Here is a 15,918-nt window from a genome sequence, read left to right on the forward strand (position 1 = left end):
TCATTTTGCTGACTGTATATAGCTTCTCCATCTTTGGCTGCAAAGAATATAATCAATCTGATTTTGGTGTTGACCATCTGGTGATGTCCATGTGTAGAGTCTTCTCTTGTGTTGCTGGAAGAGGGTATTTGCTATGACCAGTGCGTTCTCTTGGCAAAACTCTATTAGACTTTGCCCTGCTTCATTCCGTACTCCAAGGCCAAATTTGCCTGTTATTCCAGGTGTTTCTTGACTTCCTACTTTTGCATTCCAGTCCCCTATAATGAAAAGGACATCTCTTTGGGGGTGTTAGTTCTAAAAGGTCTTGTAGGTCTTCATAGAACCGTTCAACTTCAGCTTCTTCAGTGTTCCCAAGTAAGATGTTAGGTGTTGTGAGAGGGCATTAGAGGGCAGACACACTCAAACCATAATCACGGAAAACTAGCCAATCTGATCACACGGACCACAGCCTTGTCTAACTCAATGAAACTAAGCCATGCCATGTGGGGCTACCCAGGATGCGAGGGTCATGCTGGAGAGGTCTGACAGAATGTGGTCCACTGGAGAAGGGAATGGCAAACCACTTCAGTTTTCTTGCCTTGAGAACCCCATGAACAGTATGAAAAGGCAAAATGATAGGATACTGAAAGAGGAACTCCCTGGGTTAGTAGGTGCCCAATATGCTACTGGAGATCAGTGGAGAAATAACTCCAGAAAGAATGAAGGGATAAAGCCAAAGCAAAAACAATACCCAGTTGTGGATGTGACTGGTGATAGAAGCAAGGTCTGATGTTGTAAAGAGCAATACTGCATAGGAACCTGGAATGCCAGGTTCATGAATTAAGGTAAATTGGAAGTGGTCAAACCGGAGATGGCAAGAGTCAATTTCGACATTCTAGGAATCAGTGAACTAAAATGGACTGGAATGGGTGAATTTAACTCAGATGACTATTTTATCTACTACTGTGGGCAGGAATCCCTTAGAAGAAATGGAGTATCCATCATGGTCAACAAGAGAGTCTGAAATGCAGTACATGGATTATTAGTGTAAGACACCCATTTTCATGCTGACAATTAAACTTCTATTTTTTGATTTTTAAGTGCTTTGTTTAGAAAAGGACAGATTAAAGAAAAGAAAGAGAAAAGCAGAGTAGGAATTCAAACCAATAAAGATGATGATTAGAAAGAGCAAGGACAAGAACTTTCAGATTGTATACATAGCACATACAGACCTTAAAAAATTGATAGGGCTTATAAATTTCTCCTTTATCACAGGTGGTATCTACGATTTAAAAACGAATCAGAACTAGTTCACACTTATTTCAGATGAGCTAAATTGGTTATTGCTGGTGTATGTGATTCTGTCCATAAGAGAGCTAAGCTAAACAAATAATATTCATATCATGTTTAGTTTAAAAATAAACATAAATAACACTTCACCATTCACTGATCCTCTAAGTTTTGGCTGTCTTTACTGAAAAACATCCTTTTAATTATATCCTGAAAACAGCATGGAGAATGACTTTCTTTCACAACCAGTTTTCCCTTGAGGGAAAACACATATTCAAAGTACAAACAACATTCCAGTTTCCAACTTAAGGCTATTTAATTTCTGCACAATGATGTCATATTTAAGACTACTCAGCTTGCTCCTGTTCTTATCATTTCTTCTGTAGTTCTACATTTTAGGCCCATCCATGGAAAGAGACCCATCATTTTATATAACTACAGAACAATGAGAACACATTTGAAATACAAATACCTTCCAGGTTACAAAAAATTTCTAAAAGGAATCAAAATTAACATCCCCAAACAATTTTTTGAAATAAAAGCTACAAGCTGATTTTAAAATCTGTTGCTAGAGAAAAGATATAAGTCTTGCTAAGAAAATTCTGAGGAAAAAAAAAAAAACTTATTAAGTAAAAACAGCTACTTGAAGTCACTCAGTCGTGTCCGACTCCTTGGGACCCCATGGACTGTAGCCTACCAGGCTCTTCCATTTATGGCATTTTCCAGGCAAGAGTACTGGAGTGGGTTGCCATTTCTTTCTCCAGAGGATCTTCCCGACCCAGGGATCGAACCCAGGTCTCCCACATTGTAGGCAGACGCTTTACCATCTGAGCCACCAGGAAAGTCAATAAATTACAAAGCTATAATAATTTAAAATGCAGTATTTGGTCAGAGACAGATAAGCAGCAAAGGGAGTGAGTCTATGAACAATGGAGTGAATATTAATATACAGTGACATTTCAAATCAGTATAGGACAGACAACCCAACTATTCAAAAAAGGCATTAGAACAATATGCATTTTGGAAAAACTAGAGTAAGATACCAACCACGCATGTTTTACAATAATTCTTAGCTGCAGTAACAGCTAACACTCTAAATCTCAGTGACATAACCAAATATTTACTTATCTCTTGCTCATGTGAAGTTCAATCGGTGGCTGGATAGGGTTAATAGGGATCTGTTCCATGCAACCAAGCAGGGACCCTGGCTGATATTAATAGAAATTTCACCATCTTGTAAATCTATCTTGTAAGGCTGCCCAAGATGTTTAACATCTAGCTGGAAAACAGAGAAATGTGGAGATTGCCTGTAAAGTTCTGTGGGGCAGGTGAAAATCATGTACCTACATTCTTCTGGCCAGCTTTTGCCAACTTCAAGGAGGCTGGGAAGTGTAATTTACACAGGTATCTAACTAAAAGAAGAAATAGATTAAATGAACACTTCTTAGGCAGTTTCTAACATAGTATGTCCTTCTGGTTACCAGGTGCCCTACCTCATAAAGCACACTCGCTCCTTCCCCAAGAGAGAAAACTCAAAATTCCGTTCAGTTATCGCAGTCAGCTCAAAGGCCAAGATCTCCGAATGATGTGTGGTTCTTTCCACCAGTTCTGGATATGGCCACTTGAGGTTCCAGTGACACTTGCACTAACAACAGTTACAGAAATTCTCTATTGCCACCAGACCCAATTTACCACAATAAAGCATGGACAGGAAGTTTGTGATATAAATTGCCATCTGGTAAAAGGAATATGGGAGACACACAGAAGGCACTGGTTATATCCTTCTGGCAGGCATTTTGAGATCCTTCTTTCCAGTAGTGGGCCACTTTCCTGATAGCAGCTTTTCTATCTAGAAGGAACTACTTATATGGTGTTCTTCATAGCTTTGAATCTACCTTTCTGGATATTGTTTGGTCCATTATTACATTTGAAATAAATGATGGGGATATTGATTTTCCTGGGAGCCTTTAGTTTTTGCAACTCACCTCTTCTCTAAGCAAGTTTGGGATCCCCCAAGCACTCATAACGACAGAAAATTCAAAGGTTACGGAAATCCAGACTTCCAATTTTGTTGGCATTACAAAAAAGCAAACTACTATTTTTGAAGGAGAGGTATCTATTCACTTACATATGCTAATAGTATCCTTCAAAGTTCTTTCCTAAATATAATTCTCAAGCCTGCCTTATTTTTTTCCATTTGCCAACATGGCTTAAATCTATCATGCTTAGGAGGAAATGCCACATCTTTACTTAGGTCTCTGTAGACCCACAAGTCTCAGTGGACATTTGTCCATTATCTCTTATTATTTGGGACTAGAAGTCATGGCTTTTTCATTTTTTTTTTTTTCTGCTTTCGAACTAACAGATTTTTCCTACATCCCATTTTTTTCCCCCCTATCACCCTGTTAAGTCCAGAGTAACAATCAACACTCAATACCAGCATTCCATTCTCCAGCCTCTCTCCTTAGTACTATGAGGTCAATAAACACGTCATCTACCTTTTAAGCAATTGCAAATGACCATTTAAAAAAAAGTTTTATCACTGTATGCACAAATCTCCTGTTTTATAGCCTTGGATATTAGTTTCCATCTTGACTGTATGGTGGACCAATGCTAAGTATATTTTGGATTTTTGTCAGAGGAACATTTTTTTCTAGCAACAATTTCTGTATCAGAGTAACACTTGTACTATAAAAAAAATTCTCACTGGTTTTACACAAAGGTGTTTGACAGAGACTAACTTAAATCAATTTGGCTTAAGTGGAGGGAAAGGTGGTAAGTATGATTTCCACAGTTATTGTGGCTCCCACATTGATGGTTATTTCTTCATCTTAAAAACAGGGTCCTCTACTGTCCCCCCAAGACTTGACACCTGAGGGTCAAAAGAAGGGTAGAAGACAGATGATGATTTCATGGGGCAGACCTAGAAGTAGTTTATATAATTTTCACTCATATTCCACTAATTAATTCTTGTCACATGTCCCCAACCTAACTTCAGGAGAGGCTGAGAAACACAAATTCACTGTAACTGGTTTGATTATTTAGCAGTTTGCCCATCAGGGTAAATTCCAGAAATATTAAGGTTGAAAGGTAAACAAAAACCCATGAAAGTACTAGAGGAAAATGTAGGATAATTATTTAGAGATGTCAAGAACCCTAAAGGGTATGGGAATTCCATGGGCCTACACTGGGCACTCAGGAGAAAGATCGGGGACAGAGCAAAAACTGTTCTTGATGGTGCAGGCCTGAAAGAGGAGAGATTACTGCTGGAGCAAGGACACAAATACCTACAAGGATCCTTCTTCCTTACTGAGAAAAAAAGCCTTAAGCCACAATAAGGTCATCAAACATCGTTAACCAGAACACAGGTACAAAGACTTGCTGTGGCTTGGGGAAGGGTAAAAGGAAAAATACGAAAAACAAGAAACAACTCTATCCCTGGGAAGGGTCAAGGCTTCACCCAGATCTCCTAACTTGGGAAGGAACAAGAAACTCCACCACAGATACAATGACTGTTTAACTGTCACAAGCAAAAGGAGCAGGATCACTGAGAAAGCCACACACCCAAGATCCAGTCATGTTTAACTATAAAAACCACAGAAAAAAAAATTTATAGTATGAAAACTACAGAAAAACACTGAAGCATCGAGCTCAAATAGTTTTTTCCCTGAGTTCTTTTTGAGGAATCTACTAGAAAACGAACTTTATCCAACAAAAGATGACTGAGAAAACTTCAGCAATTTAGCTTTAACATACTTAATTGCAAATCTAAGCCTAAAACAAAGGTGGGGATAAGAGTACAATAATATGTTATATAATAATGTTCTATGTTATGTGTTGTATCTCCTAATGAAGTAAAAATAACAAAACTAAAAACTGGAAGAGAATGCAGATGGAAGGAGGAAAGTAGAATAAACCCATTAGCTGTGGTTTAGGCAACAAGTGAAACTTAAGGGATGTCACTGAAAATGGATAATACAGATTGTGAATTAAAAAAAAAAATACAGGACTAAAGGCATTAAATAAAGGTAGAAGCACAAAGATAACTACCAAAATGGAAATACTGGCTTTTCTAAATATAGCATACATTATGGAGAGGAACAAAATGAATATAATTATTGACTGAGAGGATGAGATGGTTGGACGGCATCAATGACTCAATGGACTTGAAAGTGAGCAAACTCCAGGGACACAGTGAAGGACAGGGAAGTCTAGAGTGCTGCAGTTCACGGGGTTGCAGAGTTGGACACGACTGAACAAAAATAGCATAAGATAATCTGAAAGAGTTGAAAGCAATCATATTCATCTTATTAACAACTGTGAAAGGGTTTAATTTGATTATACGGAAAGATTTTCAAGCTGGCTCATAAAGGCTCAACTCTTTTCAAGAGACATCTCTGAAACAGAATGATTCAGAAAGACTAAAAATCAAAGGATAGTCAAAGGTGTTTCAGACAAATGGAAACACAAAGAAAACATGGACAGCAAAATTGATATCAAAGTAGAAAGAAAGTAGCAGAGTAAGATTTTCTATGCTCCCAAATGTATATATAAAAATTAAAATAGTAAATAAAGAGGGACAAGTACATCTGAATACATCAAATAAGTGATAGACAAATGATGGAAACATGAATGACAAAAATTGAGACAACTGACAATGTATGGGGCTATTTTTTAAAAAACTACATACACATTTACCTTCTAATGTAACACTATTACTTCTAGGAACTTACTCCAAAGACACACCTGCAACAATATGAAAATACACATTGTTGGTTCATATTTTATTTGAAACATCATTTGTAGTTGTAAAATATGAAAAATAACCAAAGGCTCATATATGGTGGTGGTGGTGGTGGTGTAGTTGCTAAGTCGTGTCCAACTCTTGCGACCCCATGGACTGCAGCCTGCCAGACTCCTCTGTCAATGGGATTCTCCAGGCAAGAACACTGGAGTGGGTTGCTATTTCCTTCTCCAAGGCTCATAGATAAGTGAGTGAATAAATAGATCTACTCAATGATGTGTGATGCTATTTCTATTCTGTAATGGCTTAAACAAAAGTAAACATCAAATAGTTCTAAAGTCTGACATGCATCTCAGTGGGCTAAAATCAGACTGCCAGCAGGTCTGTGTTCCTCTTTAGAGGCACTCAGGTAGGATCCTTTCCATGGCTCATTCAGGTTGTTAGCAGAATTCAGTTTTCTGAAGTAGTAGGCCTGAGATTCCCATTTTCTTCCTGGATGTCAACGGAAGGCTTCTAGGAGACACTAGCTTTCCTCAGGCCGTGATTCTTTCTGTCTTCAGAGCAAGCAACAGTGGATACAGCCCCTCTCACACACCTGGCCATGTTCCAGGTGCTGTGTACTACATTCTCGATACTTTTTTGTACCTAGCAGTTTGAACCTCTTAATCCCCTTCACCTATCTTGCCCCTCCCACACCTCTCTCCCCTTGGTAACCACTAGCTTTTTCTCTGTATCTGTGTCCATTTCTATTCTGTGATAGTCATTAGTTTTATTTTAAAGAAGGAAGACCTCTATGGACAGATCTGTAGTGATTTCCAGAATATGTTGGGTTGGCCTTTGGTTTTTAACTAAAAATAAGACACATTTTTCATTTTCACCAAGAACTTGATTGAACAACACATTCACTATGCTGTTCCACTACTGTCTGGCATTTTTCAGGCAACTTTGTCATTCATCATCCCAAAACTTTCTCTCTTTTTGAGCAAACAACTGTTCCAGGTGTCTTTTCAGTCTTCTAGGAAACTGAAGCTTTTTGCATGAAGAGAATTTTGTAAAGACTGAAATAACTGGACATGTGAAGGTGCAATGTCTGGTGAAAATGGTAGATGAATCTGAACTTTCCAGCTGGGCTTTAACAGTTTTTATCTGGTCATCAAAGAAATATGCAGTCTTATGGTAAGCTGATTATGCATTTTCTGTTGACTAATTCCAGACACTATTCACTGAGTGCTTTCAGTTGGTCCAACTGGGAGCAATACTTGTTGGAAATAATCATTTGACTTTCCAGAAGATGCTCATAAGAGGACTCCCTTCCAATCACACCATATACACAACATCACCTTCTTTGTATAAAGTTTGGCCTTTGGTGTGGTTGGTGGTTCATTCTGCTTGCCCCAGGATCCCTTCTGTTCTACAATATTATACAGTATTCACTTTTAATCGCTTATCACAATTTGTTTTAAAAACAAAACATTTTCATTACTTTGAAGTAGGGAATTGCATGCAGAAATATAGTCAAGAAGGTTTTTTCACTTATGTGGAACCCAAACGTCAAAGAGATTAACTTGGCCAAGTTGGTGCAAATTACTTTCAACACTTGAGTTGGATATTCTGGGTATGTTGGCTATCTCCTGTGTGGTAAAATATTGATTATTCTCAATTAATGTCTATTTGATCGCTATCACTTCAACTGGTCTACCTGAAGACCATGGAGGATTGTTCAGTGAAAAATGTCCAGCATGAAACTTTGTCAACCATTTTTGACATGTTTGATCAGTCATAGAACCTTCTTCATACGCTGCATAAATCTTTTTCGCATATTAGTTGTTTTTACCTTTCTTGAAATAATAAAGCATAATATGCCAAAAAATATTGCTTTCCCCGCATCTTCAATATTAAAATGGCTATACAAAAATTCACCAATTTTGATAAGTTTTTAATGCATGCTGATATGACAGCTGTCACAATAGAATCTAACAAAATTGTTCTGAACAATGTTAAAGACAACTAAGCACTAACTAGAGCCATCTTATGGAAAAAAAACCAATGAACTTTTGGACCAACCCAACATTTTTAAATGAAGAAAGCAAGGATTATAAAAGCATTCAGAAAATGTTAATTTTTATGTAAGAAAGGGGAAATAAAAAAAATACATATTTGTTAATCTGCAAATAAAAACACAGGAAGAATACACTAAGGACAAATGAGGCTGATTATCTACATGGGGAGCGAGGGGTTGGGGTGAAAAGGAAATAAACAATTTGAAGAGTGGAGCTGCCACTTCTCTGAGTATATTGTTTTATGGAGCTTTAACATACAGAACAATATTAACATTTCACATACATTAAGAAAAAGGTAAATATAATTACCAAGGATATAGAAAATAATCCTTAAAATAAAATAACAATCAGAAGTATTCAAACTAAAATGCATTTCAGATGAAGTACTATATGGAAGGAAGAAGACTGGGGGAAAAAAATACACTAACCTAGGTAAAATTTTATTATTATTTTAAAAAATGAGATATAATTCACATACAGTAATATGCATCCTTATAAAGCACACAATTCAGTGGATTTTTGTATATTCACAAAGTTGTGGAACCAACACTACAATATCCAATTTCAGAACACATCCAGTCCTTGAAGAAATGTCACATCCATTAACAGGCACTCCCTATTCCTCTCCCCCTCAGCCCTTCTCAGCCACTAATCTACTTTTGATCTCAATAGATTTACCTATTCTAGACATTTCAAATAAACAGAATAGAACTCTAATTCATCCATGTCACAATATGTATCAATACTTCATTCTTTTTTAATGGCTCAATAATATGCCACTGCATGTATATACCATTTATCCAGTCATCAGGGGATGGATATTTGGGTTGTTTCCTCTTTTTCTCTATTATGAATAATGCTCTCATGAACATGTGCATTCAATTTTTTCCCCTTTAAATATGTTTTCAATTTTCTTGGGGGTACACAACTATGATTGGAAATGTGGGGTCATATTAGACTCTTATTATGCCTATATTAACATGCTTGATAGTATCCCCATGGGTCTTCAAGAGTCTATTAACTTTCATTATTTATTTTCCCTCTGTTCCTCTAACTGGATAATCTCAACTGATCAACTGTGAGCTTCAGTCAACCCTTCCTAACTGCTCATATGTACTGTTGAACCCTTCTGTTGACATTTGTTTAAATAATGTAGTTTTCAATTCATAAACTTTTTTCTTTCTTCTTTGTAATTTCTATCTCATTACTGATATTCTACTTGATAAGAATAGTTCTCAAACTTTCTCTTAGACTTTTAGATATTGTTTCCTTTTGTTCTTTGAACATACTTAAAATAGCCTATTTGAAGTTTTCCGCAAATAAATTCAAAGTTTGGGTCTATTTGGGACAGTTTCTATAGATCGTTTTTTCTTCTTGTATATGAGCCATACGTTGTGCATGTGTTACAACATTCTGTTGAAAACTAGACATTTTAAATAATAATATATGTTGCAACTCTAGAAATCAGATATTCTCTTCTCCTTAGGGTTTGTTGTTGCTATTTTTTGTTGCTGTTTGTCTACTGACTTTTCTTAACTATTTTTGTGAAATCTGTATTCTTCGTTGTATATGGCCACTAAAGTCTCTACTTCATTTGCTTACTGGTATGCTAATAACTGGACAAAGATTCCCTTAATGCCTGGAATTGATACTTCACTAACTTTGTTGAGAGCCCGTATGTGTGTTGGGGTACACCTTCAACACTTGGCCAGGAAGTTGACAATTCCACACTAGTCATCACTTCCCGCTTATGTAGAGCTCCCAAAGTCAACCAGAAGTGAGGGTTTAGGGCCTTCTCAACACTTTCCTGAACGTGCACATAATCCTGTCATTCACATGGCTTTCTTAATTCCAGGAAATATGTCAAAACTTATCAAAGTTCCTAAGGACAGTGAATTTTCCAGACTTCCTTTTAAGCTGTTTGATTAACTTCTGTCTTCACCAACTTATTCACTGCCTTGGGAAATTGTGATGTTAAACAATTGCCTCTAACTGATTTCAAAAACTGATCTCAGGAAAAAGGCTTTTCACATTGGGCAAGCTCTTAGCCAAGTCAGATAAAGACAGAATTGCCATGGGGTCTTCCAATGTACTACATTACTGGTCAAATAAAGATAATTCTTAGGGAATGTGTCTTTGAAAAAGTTCCAACCTTTTTCTGGCTCCTCTAGTATCTGTCAGGCTGCAGGTTTTCATCATGATTGTGGGCTGCTGATTTTCAAGACACCATGGACTTGGGGAGTGGGGGATGAGAACAGAGCAAGTTAAAATGTCACAAAGATGCTCTATCAAGTTTCAGCCATTTTTAATAAATAACAACCCTTAGTAAGCTTTTGGTTAATTCTGCAGTTCTGAAAACATCAATTCTGACACTATGGACAGCATTCTCCATTGCTTTTAAAGGAGAAAGGTAATTCTTAGATGTCCTTAGTCAGCCATTTTTGCTAACAATATCCCAGATAACTTGCAAACTTAGTTTCGAAACCATATGCCCTCAGGGTAAAGAAAAAAGAACCTCAAACATAAATTAGTTTCGTTAATAAACTTGTGTTTTGCAGAGGTATCAACCAGCAATTTTGAAATGAACTTCTGTGTACTCTGGGGCTGAGAAAATAAATATATTGTGGAAACTAAGAAACCACCTTCCTCACTACTACAGAAAGGACTTACATGCCAAAAAAAAAACACAGGAAACAACTTGAAGGGGCTTCCACTAACCAAAGTAAGGATACGCCAAGCATCGATATAAAGAACTTCTATTTCCTACCATTACAAAATAACAGGAATTAGATTTCTTTTTCTATATTAAACTAGAAAACTGGACAAAACAGATTTGAAACAAAGGTTTCAGGCAATGGACAAAGAGCAGTACAGGATATTAATACCTGAGAGAAAACACAAATGAGTGCTACAAGTGCACAGCTCACTGATTGAAGAGTTTCCAAATTATACTACAATAGGAAGGGACATCAAAATAGCCCAATAGCTTTACTTAGGAGACAGTTCAAAGTTTAGGTAGGTTTATGTGACTAGAATTTGTGAGGCAAAAAAAAAAAGGAAAGAGATGCACAGAGAGGAGTAAGTGCTCTGGAGGTCTATACAATGATTCCTTGAAATCAATCATATCAGACTGATCTGCATAAAGTATATAAAGAATCTAATAGGGCCAGGGGAAAAAAGTCACTAAATAAGAATTAGTGGAAACATCCTAACACAGGTCCAGGTACAGTCTGCTTTCACCAGACACAACTTAGAAAAATCTCCTAACAGACAAATAATTAGGCAGAATTCTTAGAATAGTAATACCTCAGCAGTGGCACCAAATGAGCCCTAGACCAAGATTTCATAACCTTGGTATTGTTGGAATTCTGGGTGTGATAATTATTTCTTGCATATATAACAGAATATTTAGCAGCATCCCAGGCCTATATCCATTAGATGCAACATCATTTCCAGATGTGACACTCAAAATATCTCCAGACAATGCCAAATATACCTTGTTGGTACAAACTGCCCCAAAAGAATCACTGCAGACAAGATCATTAAAACAGCTATTAATGTTCCAGGAAGGAGAGAAAAACATAAACATGATACAAAGAAAAACAGAAATTTTAGTAAAATCAGTAACAATGCACTACAGGGTTAAATGTAGAAGCAAAATGTATATAAACAATAGTACAAAAGCTTGGGGAGAAATGTGACATTTACTACAGTAAGGTGTTTGGTCCGTAAGTAAAGTGGTATAAATACTACTTGAGATGTATACTATAATAAATCTTATAATCCAATAATCGATAAAATGAATAAAAAATAGCCAATTAATAAAAAAATAATAGAAAAGGAGAAAAGAGAAGTACCCATGAGATAATACTGAAATACATTTAAAAGCTCAATTAACAGGAGAAAATGTAAGATTCTCCCTTATTCTAAAAAGCCATCTAATAAGTGTAGAAAAACAGTGAAATTAAAAAAAAATCATAATTTAAACTACTATAGCATTAATTATTTCAGGTAAGAATTATGAATGAACGTTAAAACTAGTGCATGAAAGTTTCAAGACAGTTTCACACAGTCTCAAGGTATCTCCCCACAAGATAATTATTCATGACAAAGAGAAAATAGTAATCCTGCAGTGGAAAAACCGTATAAATACCACTTAAAACAAACAAGCAGAGTTAACATCACCAGTAAAGGCCCAGCCATATCAACATCATCACCTAACCTCAGATATGATGCAACAGGACAAATGCAACATTCTTTCTGTAACATTCCTGCCAAAAGTGCATAACTTGAATATGAAAATGTGAATATTAGACAAGTCCAAATAAAAGGATACTGCAAAATAACTGATCTGCACTTTTGAAAAAGGTCAATGTCATGAAATCCTAAGACAGACTGAAGTACTGTTTCCAACCAAAGAGAGATAACTGAATGTAAGGTGACAACTGGATGTAACGCTTGATGCTGGATTTTTCCGTTGCTGTAAAAAGACACTGGGACAATTGGCAAAATCCTAATTTTTGATAACTGAAGTGTGGTAATACAAAAGAACAGAGAATGACTTTGTTTTTAGAGAGAGGCTATAAACAGGGTAGAGAGAAAGAAGAAATGATAAAAAGATGAGAGGAAGAGAGCAGATGGAGAGGGAGACAGGGATAAAATGAGGAAAAGAGAGATGAAGCGATAAAGATTATAAAAAAGGAAGGAGAGAGAGGAGAAAAGGAAGGAAAAAAGGAGGAGAGAAGGGAAAATGAGAATCAAAGATAAAGTAGATACAGAAAAATGTTAATATTCGGGGAATTTGGGTGACGGATGCTGTGTAGTAAAGAACCTGGCCTTGCCAAAGAGAGAAACTGCCTTTGCTTTCAGCTTCATGAGGCACTCTATATCATACCTGATAGGAGTGTCGTTGTTTAGAGCAGGGGTTGGCTGCACTAAAAAAGACCTCATTTAGGATGAGTCTTCGGGTCATATGATATTATCAATGCATCTGAAACCATCACATGGGCAATCAACTGACCATGTCTATATATTAAAGATATAATAAAAATTCTGGACACTAAAACTCCAGTGAGCTTTTCAGATTGGCAACACTGCGCATACTGATGCAAGGATGGTAATGCAACTGGAGGACAATAGAAACTTTGCTTTTAGAAGCCTCACAGACTTTGCCCTATGCATCTCTTCCCTTGGCTGGTTATAATCTGTACTCTTTACTTGTAATCAACTATCTGTTGTTGTTCAGTCGCTGAACTGTATAATGAACTGTAACTAGGAATATAACAGGTTTCAGTGAGTTCTGCAAGCAAATTTTTGAATCTGTCAGTATTTGGGGAGCCCTCCCCTGCAATCTCCAAACCTGCAGCTGGTGTCAGGAGTAGTCTTGTGTGGCCTCTTTCTTCTAACTTTGTAGTCAAACCCTAACTCCTTGAAGTTAGGGTGAGAAGTGCTGGGTTGACAAATAGTGCTCTCAACCTCACGGCTTGGCTAAATCTGGGTAGGGATAGAAACATTATTTTTCAACTTTCTTGGAGTAGTTTTTCATAATTAAACTTTCAATTCAAATTAATTTCAATTTGACATAATTTTGTATGTAACTGTAAACAAACTTAAAAAACAAATTTCGCATTTAACACAGCAAAAATAATTTTCTTTCCGTATAACCTCTTGAATTCTACTGCTTTAGTTATCTAAACTCTTATGCTTTTGAAAAAGATAAAAATGACTTTCCAGAGTTCCTGAATTTCTACCACCAGAAAGCTTTTTATCATCATTAATAGGATCAATGCATAGAAAAAATAGAATTTAGTTAGCATTACTCAGTTAACCAAGAACTTTAATTTCTCCCAGTAGCAAGAAGTGAAACATTTGAAGGGATTTTTAAAATTCTGTTTCCCTTTTAAATAACAGTACTATGAAATACTAAGCAGTCCCTTCTTCAGTGAGTTATAACCTCTGCTTAGCTATCAGTGAAAATGCTTCTGTAATCATATCTCCTTCAGAATTTGCTCTTGTAAATTCCAAACCTATGATTCCTCAAAAACTGTTTCTATAAAGAACACAGGTCTAGTATGTTATATATTTATGATTTGACAGAAATTTTATATGCAGTAAAACCAATTTTTGGTTGGTTGCAACATTTGAACATGAATGCTGCCCAAATGACTAAACATAAAATCCAAAAATTTCCCTGGAAACTATTATAAACAGTCAAAAACTAAAAAATTACAAATAATTAAAACTATAATAAAAACTAATATTTACTTATATACCTTATTATCTGTATACCCATAATAAAAGTTATCATCTTAGTTTTGCTAACAGGAGTAACTTCCAGTAAAAATAGTCTGTTTTAAATAGCTACACTTTCCTCATATTTTTGCATTATTATTTCAAATATCACTCAACATTTATTTTCAAAGTAAAGAAACACAGAGCTGACATAGTGAAATATACTTCATGAAAAAACCAAATGAGAAAATCTGAGATTGCTATCATCTCCAAATTCTTTTATAGAGGGACAACAGTCTAGACATATTCAAAATTAAGTATGTACTTATCTACAGAAGCTTAAACGTAACACGAACACACTTAAAAAAATAAAGACAAAACCAATTCATTTCTATAACCCATTCAGAGACTTACTTAAATATATATTTTAATAATGAGCTAGTTTAAAAAATAAGAAGAAAATCAAATTTAGACAGAGAAGTTGACAAAAATATAGTACTGATCAATCATCAAAGGTAATTTTTTTCCCCTGAAACACAGCAATTTTGGATTGCTGTTCTTTTCGCCGCCGGCTTGCTTCCCATGAAGGATGAAGAGGCAGCTGTGATTTCTGTTTTGTATTTTCAAATCCTCTTTGTGCTTTCTTATTAAACTGACTCTTGATCTGAGGTTCAATGTGCTGAAAATCTGCAGGAGAAAACAAAATTAATGAAAACTAAGTCTATACATAAATAGCATATGAGACAAAAACATTCTATCTTCTCAAACCAGTGTTTAAGGAAGAAATTTAGTTTTACTTAGGTAGAATACCCCAAACTGTTAAAAAATCTGAGCCCTACTGGGAACTTTGAAGTTGAAAAACACATATGGCCAGTGAATTTTGGGACACACGCTTTCTGTTGTCAATAGATGTTTGTTGCATGCCTCCTAGTATATGCTGTTCTGTCTTTTACACTGACATTAAAAAAGGAAACACAGTCCAGACAACACATAAGGAAACAAAATTTTAAAAGGAGAGTAATTTGTATTTTTAAAGGAATATGATTCATTGGCATATGATATCTGTGTGTGGAGCAATGCAGCCAGAAAACTCACATGTTTTAACTAAAATATTGAATTCAACAGTGTTGATGGGTGAGCTATTTAAAGGGCTATTAATTGATTCCACTCCCTTCTGTTACAAAAAATGTGTGACTGCAATATCTACTCAAATTTAAGACATTGTTCTTTCTGACCATAAAGTTATCCACCAAATACGAGGGCGGCAATTTGTAATCTAGCTCACCTCTTTCATTATGAGAAACTTCTATTATCTTATTTTCAACAAAGTACTGGGAGACATAAAGGCCTGGAAGGACTGAATCAATGCACATTTATAGGATCAGAAAGACAAGGCAAAAAATTTAATACCAATTTATTAATAGTCCTAGGGGTGCATAATTTCTCCACTGCTAGTTAGCCATCATTGTCAAGAAGCCTTTTAAAGATCTTAAAAAGCAAATGTCATAATGTTATTGAAACAAGTGTACAATTGGGATAACATTTCCAAAGATCACTGCACACAGATTCAAAACATCCCATATCTTGTACAAATCACACGTGCTCTAGAAATCT

The 15,918-nt window shown here is 35.9% G+C and overlaps 1 protein-coding gene across 1 annotated transcript in view; it reads right to left on the reverse strand.

The window, feature by feature from the left end:
• Positions 1-14,793: 14,793 nt before the first annotated feature.
• SRFBP1 (serum response factor binding protein 1) overlaps positions 14,794-15,918 on the reverse strand; it is a 62,008-nt gene continuing 60,883 nt past the window's right edge. Inside the window, exon 8 of the mRNA XM_068981276.1 lies at positions 14,794-14,991. Within this exon, the coding sequence (XP_068837377.1) occupies positions 14,807-14,991 (185 nt within the window). The 3' untranslated portion in view covers positions 14,794-14,806. The remainder of the gene's footprint in view (positions 14,992-15,918) is intronic.

This window comes from Capricornis sumatraensis, chromosome 9 (assembly GCF_032405125.1).
Source record: "Capricornis sumatraensis isolate serow.1 chromosome 9, serow.2, whole genome shotgun sequence".
NCBI lineage: Eukaryota > Metazoa > Chordata > Mammalia > Artiodactyla > Bovidae > Capricornis > Capricornis sumatraensis.